The sequence below is a fragment of the Dreissena polymorpha genome, chromosome 5 (genome assembly GCF_020536995.1).
Source record: "Dreissena polymorpha isolate Duluth1 chromosome 5, UMN_Dpol_1.0, whole genome shotgun sequence".
Taxonomy (NCBI): domain Eukaryota; kingdom Metazoa; phylum Mollusca; class Bivalvia; order Myida; family Dreissenidae; genus Dreissena; species Dreissena polymorpha.
The window spans coordinates 113,496,027-113,513,811 of record NC_068359.1 but is presented as its reverse complement, the minus strand read 5'-3'; the positions used below and the strand labels follow the sequence as shown (position 1 = coordinate 113,513,811).

The 17,785-nt window shown below is 37.9% G+C and overlaps 2 protein-coding genes across 4 annotated transcripts in view; one reads left to right on the top strand and one right to left on the bottom strand.

Annotated features, from left to right (window-relative positions):
* LOC127880949 (furin-like protease kpc-1) overlaps positions 1 to 17,785 on the top strand; it is a 28,143-nt gene that overhangs the window by 5,435 nt on the left and 4,923 nt on the right. The window contains exons 7-12 of the mRNA XM_052428463.1: positions 184 to 362; positions 700 to 906; positions 12,092 to 12,192; positions 15,189 to 15,292; positions 15,707 to 15,824; positions 17,489 to 17,612. Coding sequence (XP_052284423.1) covers positions 184 to 362; positions 700 to 906; positions 12,092 to 12,192; positions 15,189 to 15,292; positions 15,707 to 15,824; positions 17,489 to 17,612 — 833 coding nt within the window. The remainder of the gene's footprint in view (positions 1 to 183; positions 363 to 699; positions 907 to 12,091; positions 12,193 to 15,188; positions 15,293 to 15,706; positions 15,825 to 17,488; positions 17,613 to 17,785) is intronic.
* On the bottom strand, positions 1,940 to 11,399 carry LOC127880950 (alpha-(1,3)-fucosyltransferase C-like). 3 transcript variants are annotated; one of them, XM_052428467.1, is made up of 3 exons: positions 11,140 to 11,399; positions 3,730 to 4,513; positions 1,940 to 3,202 (listed from the first exon to the last, which is right to left on the bottom strand). In XM_052428467.1, exons 2-3 carry the CDS (start codon positions 4,480 to 4,482, stop codon positions 2,648 to 2,650), a joined length of 1,308 nt encoding a protein of 435 aa, XP_052284427.1. In that variant the 5' UTR covers positions 4,483 to 4,513; positions 11,140 to 11,399; the 3' UTR covers positions 1,940 to 2,647. The 3 variants fall into 3 exon arrangements, with proteins under 3 accessions (XP_052284427.1, XP_052284425.1, XP_052284424.1); XM_052428465.1 differs by lacking the exon at positions 11,140 to 11,399 and adding an exon at positions 5,849 to 6,401; XM_052428464.1 differs by lacking the exon at positions 11,140 to 11,399 and adding an exon at positions 4,939 to 5,173.

Below are 17,785 nucleotides of genomic sequence, written 5' to 3'. Positions count from 1 at the left end.
TTAATATACAATTTTATATTATGTTTTGTTTCAGCGTAATATAAACGGCATATATGGCTCCTCAAACATAAAGCGGCCATGAGTCTTATATGTGCTACAATTACCCGTTATAGTTGTTACCGACTTCGAAAATGAACTTTATATAAATATGTATTGAAACTCGTTCCATCTCGTTCATAACAGCTGTGAAGATTTTTGACGAGTTCTATGGACTGACTGACTTCGGCGAGTCGCTGGCTCTGAGCCACAACCTCGCACGGACGGACGTCTACTCGAACAGCTGGGGTCCTGTTGACGACGGTGAAACGTTTGAGGGACCCGGGCCCCTTGCACAAGAGGCACTTGAAAGGGCCGTCACAGAGGTAAGGACTGTTTGGTTGGTGGTGCTTCGTTGCTGGTTTGTCACACCAAACACGCTTATACTTGTATAAGAGACTATAGAAAAACGGCATAAAGTGAGTTTATTGCTATTTTATATTCTATGAGTTAAATGACGTCCTTTGCGTTGTATTTTGTTGTTTTGAATGGTTTGTTACGTCTGTGGAAATGTTTTAATAACAGTAGAGGTTTCTTATGCAATATTTTCTATAAAAGTTATGTTCTGTGTACAAATAGGAATACATGTATATTGAAATGTTACTAATATATCATCAACAACTATACTTGAAGCGTCTGTTTCAAGTAAATTATTGTGTACAGGGTCGGGATGGTAAAGGAGCGATATTCACTTGGGCGGCCGGAAACGGCGGCATATACGACGACTGCGGGTGCGACGGGTACGCCGGAAGTAGGTACACGATCAGCGTGACGGCGGTGGGGCGTGACCAAGGGGCCTCTTGGTACTCCGAGGAGTGTTCGAGCGTCTTTATAGGAGCCTACAGCGGGGACAGCCCCGACTTGAGAATCGTAAGTGTAAGCGTAGTCGAACATATTTCAATCCTGATATGCAATTTGTATGAGTCATTTTCAAACTGACCGATTAAAGAGATGTGCATACTTTTCATTTGTGCATTGAGTGAATAAGATTATTTTGACGTAAACATTTAACAGTTATTACCAAACTTCAACACATCTATGAGGAAAGGAATGGTTTTTTAAAACCTTAATAATTTGCATGGTGCATGATTCGCTAAGCCTTTGCTCATTTCAACCACATTTAAGATTAAACTTACGAACACAGAGATTAGGGTTAACAAGAACATTTGTAAAAACGTATATACGGAGTTGATCTAGGTTTGTATTGGTGAAAGATACGGAAAGATACGGAATACCGTTAGGACCATCGTGGTTACACATTAAAATAAAAAAGGCGACAATGCGATAGTGCGATAGTACGATGGCGACAGTGCGATAGTACGATGGCGAAAATGAGATAGTACGATGACGACAATGCGATAGTACGATGGCGAAAATGCGATAGTACGATGGCGACAATGCGATAGTACGCTAGTACTACTATCGCGTTGTCGCATTGTCGCCATCGTAATATCGCACTGTCGTCATCGTACTATCGCGTTGTCGCATTGTCGCCATCGTACTATCGCACTGTCGCCATCGTATTGTCGCACTGTCGTCATCGTACTATCGCATTGTCGCGACCGTACTATCGCGTTGTCGCATTGTCGCCATCGTACTATCGCATTGTCGCGATCGTACTATCGCACTGTCGCAATCGTACTATCGCATTGTCGCCATCGTACTATCGCATTGTCGCCCTCTGGAATTTAATGTGTAACCACGATGGCACTAAAGGTATTCCGTAGAAAGATAATCAGTTATATCAATGAGCACAAAGATCAATGATGTATTTTTGTGCAGTCGGCATTACACCCACATCAATTACGGGTTCGTGCGCCAGTTCTGGCAACATTTCTCATAAGTAGACACGTCCGATAGTGTAACTATTTATCAAACATAGAAATTATATATATAAGTGAAATTAAAACATATATGGTAAGTGGAAAAACGCGAATCATCCATACATATTCTTCGATCTGACTTGTTCATGTGGTATGCCGTTCAAAGCTTTTTATCATGCTTAATATATTATTCAAGTTTATCGAATGGTACTCATGAAATCAATCAATTATTCATGTGTGGTCATTCTTACGTCGTGTCCAGTATTTTATAGCCCCTATGCCATTTGCCTTCAATAACAGACTTGCGGGTGTAAAAAAGAGTTTCTCTCTGAATGTTTCGGAAGTTTCAGTTTTCTTTTTTGATAATAAAAAATGGAATGTATCATATTATTGTTTAAAACACATTTATATTTATTATTTGTCCGACATTTGAGCATGATAATTATTACATAAGCCGAATATCTTCTTCAAACATATGTTTGGTCCAAAGTTAAACCGGATGTCGTCTTAGTAAACGCTGGACAATCAGTTAACAAAGTGTCAGAATCATCCCATGTAAAAATTAAAATAACATATATTATATTTACTGTATCCGTAGATATTTAATTTAATTATCTGTTTATTGTAAAAAGTAAAAATGTTGCAGTTTGCACATTTTCCATTTCGCGCAGTTTTGGTATATTTCAATGATACGACAAATTCCATTAATTCAACCGAACACTTTCCTCAACATTAAATTTGACAAAAGACAATTACGCTGAAAAAAGATAAATTAAAGTAAGTGTCTTTTAACATTGACACCATTTCCGTACACATACAAACATACAAATGGTAGTGAAACATCCAATAATTACATACATGGTAATTGAAATGTGGAATTTAGAAAGATCATGTGGTGCCCAACAAAAGTCTTCATGAATATAAGTCACATGATCAGAATATGATTTTCGGTATTCTGCCAGCTTATTTAGTTTTGCGCAAATGCTACAATAAGGCGATGGAACGAATTCAGTCGATGAGTATTTTGACTTCTCATTTAAATAATGCATATATTTGTCCTCGGAATCTGCTATTTCTAATAGATACACTACTAACTCTTTCGCAGATTGAAACCGCGCGGTGTCAATGTATGTATTTTGAGGTAACAGACGACTATAGTTTGCACCGCCGCGCGTAACAAGAACTACTTCCCAAGAAAAGTAGCGGAAGAATTTTTCCGTAATATAGTCCGTGCAAAAGCTGTTTTCGAAGCTCAAATAGAATTTGTAGTCCGATTCGATTGTTCTTTGTAATTCCGAAATGTCGCTAAATTCACTTCCCGAGCAGCGTCCGAACATATCCACCTTAAACGAAACCTAACAAGTTTATTTTTAGTATTAAAATTAATTGGAGTACGCAAGTGCAATAAAATGCGTAAAAATACGTCACAGACAGTGGAAAAAATGATATCATTATGGGACTTATTTACCTTGTTATATTGTGTCATTAGAAATAAGATCAATAAGTCTGAGGATATACGTAAGTCCGATTGATCGTTGTCGGTTCAGGCACTACTTAACCCTATCCCGGGTCCTCTTAAGTATCCTACAAAGTACCCCGGGAACGAACAATATGCTAAAAAGGCAAAGGCACCTGGCCATACTCCGAGGTGCGTTTCAGAATATGTTCCGTACGCTGTGTACTTTGTAGTATACTTAAAAGTGCCCGGGGTACTGTTCAGATCTACCTGAGCCGACAATTACCAATCGAGCGATACTTATTAATATGTCAACTTATCTTATGCTCTGTTCATGTACATGTTAGTGATAAATACCATGATATTTGATTATGTGGCAGTGAAAGCTATAAATGTAACATTCACATGTCGTACCTTTAAGCCGAAATCGATCATTTCCTGTACGTATTCGTCCCTCATACTGTCCGCCCTACAGTTGCTTACAATCCATGCGGCATGCTTTGTTTTCCTGCTGAAGACGCTTGGTTGAGCCGGTTTCCCTCCTGGTTGTAATGTGCTCAGCATACCATAGGGGAAGAAGATATCCGAATCAGTGCGATAGGACATCGACCAATTCATCGTGTTTAACCAGCTTTTATGTCTATGACCAATAAATTTGTGATTTATTGGCGATTCTAAACCGAAAAATAGCCATACTTGATCAGGTCGTGTGTCGACTCTTCGGATTGGAGGCGAAAAGTCATTTTGCTCAGTCATCGTAAACACAATGGCGGAATGGTTGTGGATGCTGATGGAGTTATCGTCTGTCATGAAGCAGTTTTGATAGTAACATACTCTAGATATCGCATCGTTGGCGCTATCAAGATTAATCCATCCTGGTTTCTTGTACCATAATATTGAATGTTTGACTGAGTTGTTGTTCTGCCCGTGTTCATGGCTTGAATATACGCCCTCCTTGACGTCAACCAGTGTTCTATGGTGTTGATATGTGGCCGTTTTGTTATTCTCTTGAGAACGCCATGCTCCAACGGCGAATTTTGGCCAGTATCGGTGGCCAGTCATATTGAACATGGTCTCAATTGCCCCGTACAAACAAAGAGTCGCCAAAAGCAGCATACAAAACAGCGCCTTCAGTGCTCGCGCCATGAACAATGGTAATGGTCGCATACTTTCCTTGATTGGGACTGGAATATTGTAACTGAAATAGCCGAAACAGCATTGGCGTTACATTCTATTTTTTTAAATGGAAGAAAAGAATTCCGTTTCAGTGTTCCCTCCGGTGACAATCTGCAAAATATCGGTTTGGGTGGATGGAACATGTTACACACAATTATTAAACTAACCATATGACAATAGTGAAAATCGCGTCGGCGTATCGCCTATTAATTCATGTAACGTGAATAAAGCGTCATGAATGACGTAATAGTGGAGCAATAGCGAGATCTTGAAGCTCCGTCACAGAGTGCTGTACACTTCATCAATTAGCGACTAAAGCGTCATGAACGACGTAATAGTGGAGCAATGGCGAGATCTAGAAGCTTCGTCACAGAGTGTGGTACCTTACATCAATTAACGTTTAAGCCGTAACATGTGATTGCACAACAATTACGTCTTACTCTTCACCTGAAAATTGACGTTGTTCTTGAGTGCGCTGTGTTTACCATGCCGTCAGCTTGAGTGAGTTAAGGAATCACTTAGTTCTCCGCACTATATTAACTACACTACTAATAGATCTAGTTCATCATGAATCACGTAACACAAATGTAAGAGTCATTAACATATAACTAACTACGGTGGCAGAGCGGTGACATTCACTCCTCTTTTTTCTAAATTGCACTCCTCTTTTTTCTATCTCGTGGCCTCGACTAAGTAACTCGAGCCCACGACTTACTAACTCGTTGCCACGATATAGCTATGTCGTGGCCTCGAGATAGTAAACAGAGGAGTGTAAAACTAAATAAAAGAGAAGTGCAATTAAACAACGAACGGTGCAATTAATAAAGAAAGGATGCATTAAACAAAAGAGGAGAGAATATTAGCTATCACGAGGGAACGGGTTAGTCAGCCAATCAAATTTTGCGTAACATGTGCAATATATATATATATATATATATATATATATATATATATATATATATATATATATATAATCTGGCAATAGTGGGTTTTTACTTCCCTTTGTATAACGATCACCTTACGATCAACTCGGTTCCGTCGACCATGATGATCATGTGTAAAAGTTAAATGACATAACAAACACTTTGATTGGCTGACTAAATCGTGGCCACCAGTAAGCCAAGTCGTTCCCTCGAGATAGCTAAAATTCTCTCCTCTTTTGTTTAATGCACCCTTCCTTTATTTACTGCGCCGCTCTTTTTTATTGCACTCCTCTTTTATTTAGTTTAGTGGTTTTTTAGTGGCCACGAGTGAGTAAGTCGTGGCCACGAGTGAGTAAGTCGTGGCCTCGAGTTACCAAGTCGAGGCCACGGGATAGAAAAAGAGGAGTGCAATTTAAAAGAAAAGTTATTGTTACCTCAATGCTGCCGTAACTAATGGACAGTAGACACACGTTTGCTTGCGGTGTTTGATTCAGTTATCTATCGCGTCATAAAAGTCATGAATATGCATTCACTCGTTTCTAATTATCATGGTTTTGCCAAACCAGTTTAAATGTGTATCTATATGACATTCTACAAATATTCGCATCCATACCGACGAACGCAAGATAAGATACATGTAAACAGAGGCCACTACATTTTAGTAGAGGTATACAGTGTAACTTATCTCACGTTCCATTGTGTCAGTCTTATCATATACTACAGTCCCAGGCCACGTAGAGTGCGGGTATAGTCGGTGGTCACCACACCGGTCATTAGAGGTTTTCTCCGAGCCTACCGCAGAGTGCGGGTATAGTCGGTGGTCACAACACCGGTCATTATAGGTTTTCTCCGAGCCTACCGTAGAGTGCGGGTATAGTCGGTGGTCACCACACCGGTCATTGGAGGTTTTCTCCGAGCCTACCGTAGAGTGCGGGTATAGTCGGTGGTCACCACACCGGTCATTAGAGGTTTTCTCCGAGCCTACCGCCTCAACCCCAAAAGCCCAAGAACACAAAAATACACTTGGAGACTTTTCTAACGAAACACTTTTCACAGATGAATATCTCAATTATTGTTTAAGATTTTGATTTAAAATTGTACGTGTGATCATTTGACTACATTCTGAGAAAGCTTAAGATAAAATCATTCATCCGTGACGATTGCACGCTTTAACACGTATGGTTTCATCTGTTTGCACGTGGAAATGGTGAAACGCATTGTTATTCTAAATGTATTTCAATTTCATCATAAAAGGTGAGTTCTTACATCAGGATAACATTAAACTAGTTTTTTTTAAATTACATCGCTCGTCTGAATATTTAAGAGCGCAACCGCGCATTTTGGCAAATAGCAGGTGACCTGCAAGTGTATTGGAGACTTTTCTAACGCAACACATATCAAACTTTAATATCTCAGTTATGTGTAAGATTTTTATTCATATTTGTAGATGGGATCATTTGAATACATTCGGTGCAAGCTAACGATAAAATCATTCATCCTTGACGATCGGAAGCTTTATCACGTGGTACCATGCACTTTACCGAAATGCGCCGTTGCTTTTATCACGTGGTACCATGCACTTTACCGAAATGCGCCGTTGCTTTTATCACGTGGTACCATGCACTTTACCGAAATGCGCCGCTTTATCACGTGGTACCATGCACTTTACCGAAATGCGCCGCTTTATCACGTGGTACCATGCACTTTACCGAAATGCGCCGCTTTATCACGTGGTACCATGCACTTTACCGAAATGCGCCGCTTTATCACGTGGTACCATGCACTTTACCGAAATGCGCCGCTTTATCACGTGGTACCATGCACTTTACCGAAATGCGCCGCTTTATCACGTGGTACCATGCACTTTACCGAAATGCGCCGTTGCTTTTCTGAATATCCATATGTGCCATACATTTATTATACGTTTTCCTGGAGTAAGAACCCACCTAAAATGATGAGATTTTAATAGATGTATAATAATAATTATCACGTTTAAACTGTTTAATTTGCGTTGAAAAAGTCTTCAAGTGTACAACTACAAACTGCAAATGTAAATCCTCATTGAACATGTGAAGCGTAGAAATACTGTTTTCGGAAAGATAAATTCAGATATTTTGAAGGTAAACAAGTTGAAGGGACATTTTCACGTTTTGGTAAATTGACAAAAATACAAAAACAAATTGTGTCAGATTCGCAACTGTCGATTATACGAATCTTTTGACGATTTATAAACCTGAAAATTATGAAGCGTTACAACCCGAAATACAACCCATAATTTGGAGAGTTTTTGATGTTATCGTTGTCTTTTGTGACACTACGAGGATTGCTTATATAAAATACAACTTTCACTGTATGAACACGAATGGCCGAATGGTCTAAGCGTTAGACTTTTACTCCAGGGGTTAGTGGTTCGAGCCCAGTTGAGTTATCTTTTTTTCTTTCTTTAATGCTATTCTTGTGTTTTTTTTACTGCAGCTTTTTATATCAAATTTTTGCATTTATCAATATAAAGCATTTAATGACACACTTCAATACATGCCAAAATATGTGAAAAGGTCCTTTTAAAGTGATATTATGCGCATTTTGCACTGTTGATTTGAGCTGAAAAGAATTAACAGGTCAAAGGAGTAAGTTAAAATGTGGTAACTGACCAATTATCTACAACTCATCTTGCTACCAGTTGTTTATAATAAATATATATATATATCATATATAATATTTTACATTACTGTCTCAGTCCTCTAAGCCAAAATGATCCGTAAATCAAAATTGTGTCTTTGTGTCGTATGAACAAATCTGTACTAAAACTAAATTTAGATTCACATCGTACATCGAATCATTTGTGTCGTCAATTGTGAAAACGAAAGTACGGTTGATATTCAAATGCATTATTTTTTCTCTTTCCGGGATATTGTTTCAGTTTGTTGATGCTGCATTAGCAAATGTAAGTGTATATGAAGTGAAAACACCAAAAATAAACAACGGTTTCGATAGACACATATGAACATAGCATATACTGTTAGATGCGCATAATATCACTTTTACCTACATTCAACATTCTCTGCAGGAGAACAAGGAATCTCTCAATGTCATAGGAAAACGACAACAAATAATTTTTTATACGTAGTCAAGTGCACTTGCTTACGTGAAATTCGTAATAATCGTTTGTTGCGACCTATTCTATGTATATATTTACTTATGTATCGATATAAGGAAGCCTTACTGATGCGCTTGATTTAAATTTCGTCAACATTTAAATGAGTTACTTCGGTAGAAGTGCTAAAATAAAGGGAGGGTCCACACATAAGGCTAGAAAATAACATTTTTTAAAATTCTTATCCCATACGTCCCTATCAGATTTCTTTTTTTTTTTAATCGGCAACTAGAAAATTGAAAACTCGGAAACGGCAAACGTTTGCCCCACTCCCTTCTGTAGTTTAGTGTTGGGCTCCCGCAACGGAACTTCTTTGTCAAAGTTTTACATTTGCCTATGATAGTCCTCGTAAGAAGTTATACTAGAATCAATCTTGACGTTGATGCCTGTGCATTTGTCTTTCGTTCTGACTGTCATTATCCTAAACTGTTTAACGTACAACTTACAAGCTTGAGAAAGTATATCTTATGATGTGAACATGTACAAGAGGATACAAAAGTGATGCCATTTTCAACTGAGACATTCTTTGAATGCATTTTAAATATAAGCTTTTAATTATCAGCAAATTAAGCTCTCTGAAATCACATGTTTTATATTTGGTATGTGACATTCTCTACTGAGTTATGTTATATAATGCTCTTGTGGGTACACACTTGCCACGACCTGGTCGTCAAAAGGTTATAAAGACGTACACATGTATATAACAAACTAACCTAAAAACTATTTTCTGAAACCGGCGTGCCAAAAAATGTAACACTTGGTATGTCAAATTGTAATTTGGTCTCCAACACAATTCGTTCAAATAATGTCATTATTGTATAAAAATGGGAACACACCGACGGCACATGATTGATATTGACATATATATCAAAATACCTTAAAAAATGAGTCACATTGTGCTATATGGTATATGACAGCGTACAGAAGATCACCACAAAGAATCCTTAAAGTGGAGATATTGGTCTTTTCATGAAACAATTTGCCTTTTTTTCTTGTTTAAAGGGGCCTTTTCACAGATTTTGGCATGTATTGAAGGTTGTCGTTAAATGCTTTATGTTCATAAATGTAAACAGTGGATCTAAAACGCTCCAGTAAAAAAAGAAAACAATTAAAGGAAGAAAAAAGGAACCCTCAACTGGGCTCGAACCACTGACCCCTGGAGTCAAAATCTATCGCTTAGACCACTTGGCCATCCGTGTATACAATGAGTGATGAATTTTATACTTTATATAAGCAATCCTCGTAGTATCACAAAATATAACGACAACAAAAGAACTCTCCAAAATATCCAATCATTTGCAACCCTTTATCATTTTCAAGTTTTTAAAATCGTCAAAAGATGCCTATAATGGATATTTTAGAGAATGGTAAATGTATTACTGTTTCCTCAAAAATATCATAACTACAATGAAAATTTGCGAATCTAAATCATTTTTTTTAATTTGTAAATTTACCAAAGCGTGAAAAGGCCCTTTAAGAGCAGTGGTTAATGTTCGAAACAGAATTAGTACATGTATCTGGTATACATTTACCCATCTAAATACTGCTTTATGAATACATTGTGGTTTACGTAAGTAAGGAAGAAAAATAACATTTTCTTAAGGGTGATTTTAAAGAGAGTATGCACTATTATGTCAATTATTTATGAATTTATATAAAATGTGTAAAAAAAGTAGTATACATATATTTCAATATAAATATAAAAAAAGTTAGGAAGAACACGTGTCGAAAAATGCGAAATAAGCCAGATGTTTAATTCTGAAATCGAAAATGTCTGTACACAGGCGCTCGATGGCAATGACTCAATGATCGTCTTCTTAAAAAAAAGATCGACTATGCATGTCTATATCTATATACATAGTCGAACTATCTTTTTTAAGAAGACGTTTTGTCGGAAGATATTTATTGATTTAGTATGTGTATGCATTATAATAAACAGGTTTATAAAAAAATCACGGCGGCAGCTGCATTTTTCAAACAGTAAAAACGGATAGTCGTTCATTCAGTCATTGCCATCAAACGCCTGTTTGTACAGGCGAATTCGCCAGCATGTATATAATGCATGTACGATGTGAATCTAAATTTAGTTTTACGGATAATTTTAATTTCCTGAAACGATATCTATTCAAACGAACACTAACTCTGATCCTATTAGAAAGACGAATGCTTCGGTTATTGTAGGAAAATATGTAAGAAATATCTTCGTCCCAATCGGCTTGGGCGCTAATTTGTCTTTGCTGCATTTTATGAAATTCGTCTTCAATGTATATTTTTTGCCTATTTTGTGTTTTTGTAACATATTTGTATCAATATATTACAATTCAACACATATAAAAATCGTGCATACTCTCTTTAACATCTTGAAAGTATACCCGGAAGCATGTGTTGATATATCGGATAAAGCCTTTGTGACAACAGGATATATTTAGTTTTATGTTAGTAAGTCTTCAAGAGTGAAATACAAAATTTACAAAGGGTACCTCGTTATAAATAAAACATGTGTTAACATAATTATTATATTATTTCGAATTATTAAAAAGAAAACGGTTTGTTAAAAAAACAACATCTTACCGTGAATCAAAATTCCGGTTAATTCAACAATGTGTTTCCGCTTTATCTATCCGATGTACAACACGCACAAATTGAACTGATATGTTAAAAGTTAAAATTGCTGCCCTCTAAGTATATGTTAAAAAACCAACGAAAGTTGGTAGCAGTTGATGTTTTAGAAAGGTATAAGTCCAACGTATTTACAGGAATCGCCTTCCGCACGACTCATGGTTTGTTAACATCCACTGCGTAAAGTAAATTTAACGGATGACTAATATTGATACTACGGTAATCGTTTAAAGTCCCAGCTCGCGGAATAGATCGTTGTTTTGCATATAAATCGTATAGCGAGAAATTAACTTAAATTCATTGAAATATATTTTTCATCCAGGTAGACATCGAAAACCTGTCAAAATCGGTTTTGAATAACATAATACGTTTAAATGATCATAAATACATGCAATAGGCGAAAACTATTGCTGCGTCGCGAGTTATGCAAATTAGATCTATATTTAGCTTTCGCTAAACATTATTAGCATATGGAAGATAAATACATAGATGTAGCAAAAACGTAGCTTTGCAACTCAGTTTCTGTCTGAAACAGATGTATTTGCATTAATTTGTTCTTACCTTCTCTCCGCTAAATTCGCCCGTATCCGCAATTTTTGTTTGTTTGTTACCGTACGCGACCGTACTCGACCCCAAACTAAAAATCGCTATATTGTTTGTTTTCAACCGATTTCAACCGGATGTTCAGTGATATCCTCAATAAAAACACGTTTTCTTACGATTCTGCCCGTATATATATATATATATATATATATATATATATATATATATATATATATATATATATATAGCTATGAACGGCGACTTTAATGTAGTACACAAAATGTACATTCCATATAATTGATGACCCCAACGTGAATAATACGTTTATGGTGTGATGTTGTGTATTACATGAACATTCCAGTCAACAACGGACACAGGCGGAGCTTGCACAAACCGATTCCAAGGCACTTCCGCTTCCTGTCCTATGGCAGCCGGAATCATTGCGCTTGCACTGGAGGCAAAGTAGGTTTCGCGACATTATAATGGTTTGGCGCAAAATTGCTCACAAAACGCTTGTAAGGCTGTAACAGGTTACATGGGACTAATTGGGCTATGTGTAAAGTAAGTAACAATAAATTTGTAGCACGGTGCAGGGTTACACTACACAAGAAGGGCTGGGAGCAAAGAAGGTGAAAATGCATTAGTTGGGCGAGCTGTATGCATATTAGATTACACCACCCTAGAAGGTAAGTTCCAGCAGACTAGTTTCGCAAAAGCAACGTGTTCATTCAATACATAAAACGATTGGATGTAAGTGTGGACTTGATGCAAGGAAATAACACTACACTAGAAGCGCGTGTGGACGAGTACATGAACATTGCAGGACACTTAGTATGGTTGGAAGCTAAATACATGTATGTTAGACGGCACTAGTAGGGCTGGAGAAATAATAAGGACAATCTCCTTACCGCCTTTATTTGTTGCCAAAAAAAGAGAGTTTTCCTGAAGATACTGGAACGATTACTCAAGATTTTCAATTATCGAAATTTGTTTTGAATAATTATTACTAATTCGACCGGTCAGATGAGGTCATTAAGACTCAATTTTGTTAAGGCTTTCAGGTATCAGAACAGAAATGTATTTCGTGTGTAATCGCCTCATTTCATCAAAGGTCGTTACTCAAAACGTTTTTCGACTATGTTCGTTAATCCACGAAAATAAATAAATATCAAGACAAAATACTGGTCCAAATACGCGAAAAGTTCTTTCAAAAGCGTTTGTGGTGTAGAGCCTTTGTGGTGTAGAGCCGTTGTGGTGTAGAGCCGTTGTGGTGTGGAGCCTTTGTGGTGTAGAGCCTTTGTGGTGTAGAGTCTTTGTGGTGTATAACCTTAGTGGTGTTGAGCTTTTGTGGTGCATAGCCATTGTGGTGTAGATCCATTGTGATGTAGAGCCTTTGTGGTGTATAACCTTTGTGGTGTAAAGCTATTTTGGTGTAGAGCCTTTGGGTTGTAGAGCCTTTGTGGTGTAGAGCCTTTGTGGTGTAGAGCCTTTGTGGTTTAGAGCCATTGTGGTGTAGAGCCATTGTGGTTTAGAGCCTTTGTGGTGTAGAGCCTTTGTGGTGTAGACCCTTTGTGGTGTAGAACCTTTGTGGTATAGAGTCTGTGGTGTAGAGCCTTTGTGGCGTAGAGCCTTTGTGGTGTACAGCCTTTGTGGTGTACTGCGTTTGTGGTGTAGAGCCTTTGTGGTGTAGAGCCTTTGTGGTGTAGAGCCTTTGTGGTGTAGAGCATTTGTGGCGTAGAGCCTTTGTTGTGTAGAGCCTTTGTGGTGTAGAGCCTTTGTAGTTTAGAGCCTTTATGGTGTAGATTCTTTTTGGTGTAGAGCATTTGTGGTGTAGATCCATTGTGGTGTAGATCCATTGTGATGTAGAGCCTTTGTGGTGTAGATCCTTTGTGGTGAAGAGCCTTTGTGGTGTAGAGCCTTTGTGGTGTATAGCCTTTGTGGTGTAGAGCCTTTGTGGCGTAGAGCCTTTGTAGCGTAAAGCCTTTGTGATGAAGAGCCTTTGTGGTGTAGAGCCTTTGAGGTGTAGAGCCTTTGTTGTGTAGAACCTTTGTGGTGTAGAGCCATTGTGATGTAGGGCCATTGTAGTGTAGAGCCTTTGTGGTGTAGAGCCTTTGTGGTGTAGAGCCTTTGTGGTGTAGAGCCTTTGTGGTGTAGAGCCTTTGTGGTGTAGAGCCTTTGTGGTGTACAGTCTTTGTAATGTAGAGCCTTTGTGGTGTAGAGCCTTTGTGGTGTAGAGCATTTGTGGCGTAGAGCCTTTGTTGTGTAGAGCCTTTGTGGTGAAGAGCCTTTGTGGGGTAGAGTCTTTGTGGTTTAGAGCCTTTGTGGCGTAGAGCCTTTGTGGCGTAGAGCCTTTGTGGTGTAGAGCCTTTGGAGTGTAGAGTCTTTGTGGTTTAGAGCCTTTGTGGTGTAGAGCCTTTGTGGCGTTGGGCCTTTGTGGTGTAGAGCCTTTGTGGTGTACAGCCTTTAAGGTGTACAGCCTTTGTAGTGTAGAGCCTTTGTGGTGTAGAGCTGGATCGTTCGCTAATATCACTAGAGGTTCCAAGTACGAATTCAGCGACAGCCAAACATTGTATTTTATCGTTAGTTTCTTGTTTATAATTAATTAGGACTAATTAGTGGATAGTGTTTTCAAATAAATACATTATCTAAAATATAAACAAGTGTTAATAAGTCCTTATTTGTTCTTGTGCCAAAGTTTCTTCTGTTTTTTACAAAATAAAAAATGCTTTTTGAATTGCAAGGTTTGCGTGTATATTTCCTTCCTGATCGGTGCAGGCATGATATAAACATAAAGCTGAACTTTGAACTATCCACAATATGCGCATATTAAAAAATATGTTTGCACAATTGAACTTTTGTTTATGAAATCTATGCTATTCTGATTGAAAGTGCTTACAAAAGATCAGCAATGACTGTTTCGGACCCGGATGCTTTCGTTTACAAATGATGCACCTGAATGTGATACATACTTGTAAGCAGTTTAGGGTAGTTTTATTTACCGTGAGAGATGTTTCATAAGTTTGTGTAAGTGAAACGTCTGAAGTTCTCAACTGGAGCAACGTAATGGGCACATTCTCACCAATATTACGCTCTTATATGTTGTATTCCATCTTGTAACACCTTATTTCCTATCATTAATTTATATTTTATGCATGTATGAATAATTATGTTTCAAATAAGTTCTGCATGACGTATGTTTATGTCCATACGAGGGAATTTGTAAATATATTGTTCAGAGAAAGCACAAGTTGGCAACTTGGAACGTCTGTGAATCTGTCCTTGTTCTGTAAAAAAGAAAGTTATTTTTATGCAGAATAGCCTTGCAATAGAAAAATTACAAGGAAAGAACAGAAAAAAAATGTGGTTTTACAGTTCTAATACCTTAGTTTTTAGTGTGCACTTTCGAAGCTTTTCTTGAATAAGTAACATGGTTTCATACTGCGGATGTTTTCTTATAGTCCCGAGCTGACGTGGCGGGATGTTCAGCACCTGATAGCGGCCACGGCATCCACATCCGGTCTGGTCCGCGCCGGTTGGCAGAAGAATGGCGCCGGGCTTAGAGGTATCAGCAACTGAACGGAATGGCATATGGGATTATATAAGGAATGTTGGATACAAATCGATGTACCTTAAAATTCAATCAAATTCGCTTAATCATTCTGAGTTTTTGTACTTGTCTTTTCTGAAATAGCGGAAAATAATCGAAGTACGCAGACAAACAAACTTTCCACATAAAGAAACAAATATGTCAAATTAAAATAAAATATTGTCTAGCCAATATTTTGTTATTTCCCTATCGTTATAAATTCGATATTTGATGTTTGCAAATATTGCTGTTGGCTTTTCAACAGCGTCATAGGCTCTCATGGTGAACACTAGTGATGTTACCTTTCAAAAAACAGATAAAACAGGAAATAGATAAGATACTGTCCGTTAAAAGCAGAGACTTGCACATGATATGTACTTCGTTTTTCAGTGAGTCACGTGTTCGGGTTCGGTCTGATAAACGCCGAAGCGATTGTGAACGCTGCGGTCATGTGGAATAACGTGTCACCCCAGACGCAATGCACGAGTGACGTCATATTGGTCGACCGGTAGGAACGTTCAACGTTAAGTTAAATAGAGAATAATAGGTTAGTGTTGATTATAGATCAGGTTTATCCAGGGACCTATACAAACAAATTTGTTTGTATAGGTCCCTGGTTTATCATGCGAGGCTTAGAAAACAAAAAGCACGAGCCTTGGCGAGTGCTTTTTCGTTTTCGTGCCGAGCATGATAAACCTGATCTATAATCACACTGACCTATTATTCTATTTATCCCACTTTTTATTCAGTAAACTTTTTTTATTTAAACAAAATAAGTTTTCGTGAGTGTTTGTCGCACTTTGATAATGACTGTAGTGTAACCAAGGTATTACTCCGCGTTCCAAAAATAACCGCTGATCAAAAAATCATTTTTTTAAATCAGAATATCGTTCTGTAACAAAGTGTCGAGCGTTATTAATTACAATTTTAATCATATTGAATTGCAAATCTTTAAGTTTTATGATATCAATATGACATTAAGTTGTTATATACAAGGAACTACATTTGTTTACAACGTAGCCTAACACCACACACAATTCACTTTCAATATCAAACTATCGAGTCGATCACGAGGTGCACAATATTTGCTTCTTTGTTATAATATGTGGTTATTTCGTGACGAAATAACAAAGATAATTTAGATTTAAGCTAATTATATACATTAACATTTTGAATGTTGAAAGTGGCATCAAAGAATTGTGAGGCAAAGTTGTTCGAACTAGAAAAAGACATTTGCTGTTGAAGTGACTGGGTGGGGCGAACATCAAGATCAACTTGTTCGACGGTAGACAGTGGTTGTCTAGGCTGCATTTCGGCCATAGTTTCGGTGCGTGAAGGTGAACAAGAGGAATCTGTTGGATTGTTACATTTACTGGACTGAGCAACACTTTTGCTGCTGTTCAACAGATATGATGGAATAATTGGTTATGGACTGGACATTTTTGTGCCCTGTAATGGCCATGGTTTCAGTGGGTAAAATGTTTGCATTTCGAAGTTTTTGGACCAGGAATTTGCGAACTGAGTGGTTCGTTATTCTCTTGTGCTTGAGAAAGCCGGCGTCTTTTGCCATGGCCTTCAGCATCTGACCTAACTTGTTGACACCCAATTGTTGACGCAAGAATCACCGGGATGCAGTGTCATTTGTGCGTATTGCCAGGTAGAAAAGATGCTTTGAAGAAAAATCAGATGGACGCACATCCGAGTACAGCTTGTAAATTAACACAGGATTTCTAGGTCCAGACAATTGTTTTCTACGGTCAAAGGGGAGCAACTCGAACTGACTTCTTCAAAGGGGAGCAACAACAACAGAACCTTTTTGCATAGTGTTACATTTACCTAATACTAGGTTTTAATGACAATAAATGACAAAAAAACACGTTTTTTGCTACTTTCCTTTATTTTAAGGTCATTAAGATTGACAAACATTTGAGATTGTTTTTATTATTGATGCACTTGGCAAATTAGGTGACGAGGTGCGTGGGAAAAAGTAGTCCCGGTTCGGCAGTTGATGACGTCATTTCGTGCCATTGATTATAGCCTTGCCGTTGATTATAGATGAAATTTAATAAACGGGGCTTTAATCAACCGATTTCGCTGTAAAAGTGGGATAAAACGTGTATTTTGGCATGCTTAATGCTTTATTATCATTATTATTATTGTCATGTATCTCAGATTGTCTGCTAATGGCGTGGAGGTGGTGAGCGAGCACGTGTCACGTGGCTGTGATCTCGTGCAGTACCTTGAGCACGTGGAGGTGTGGATAAGCTTCTACGCCACCTACCGGGGCAGTGTGCAGGTAAGCATAACGTGCAATGGGCTAGATAAATGCTGGACACGGGAAACTGTCGTCAAAATTTAGATTTGTCAGCAGTCATAGCTCCACTACTCGGAAATCGTGGAAACATAAGCTGTACCATTTCGATAATTTACTTGCATTTGTTGTTGATTGTTTATTTGTTGCGTTGCTGT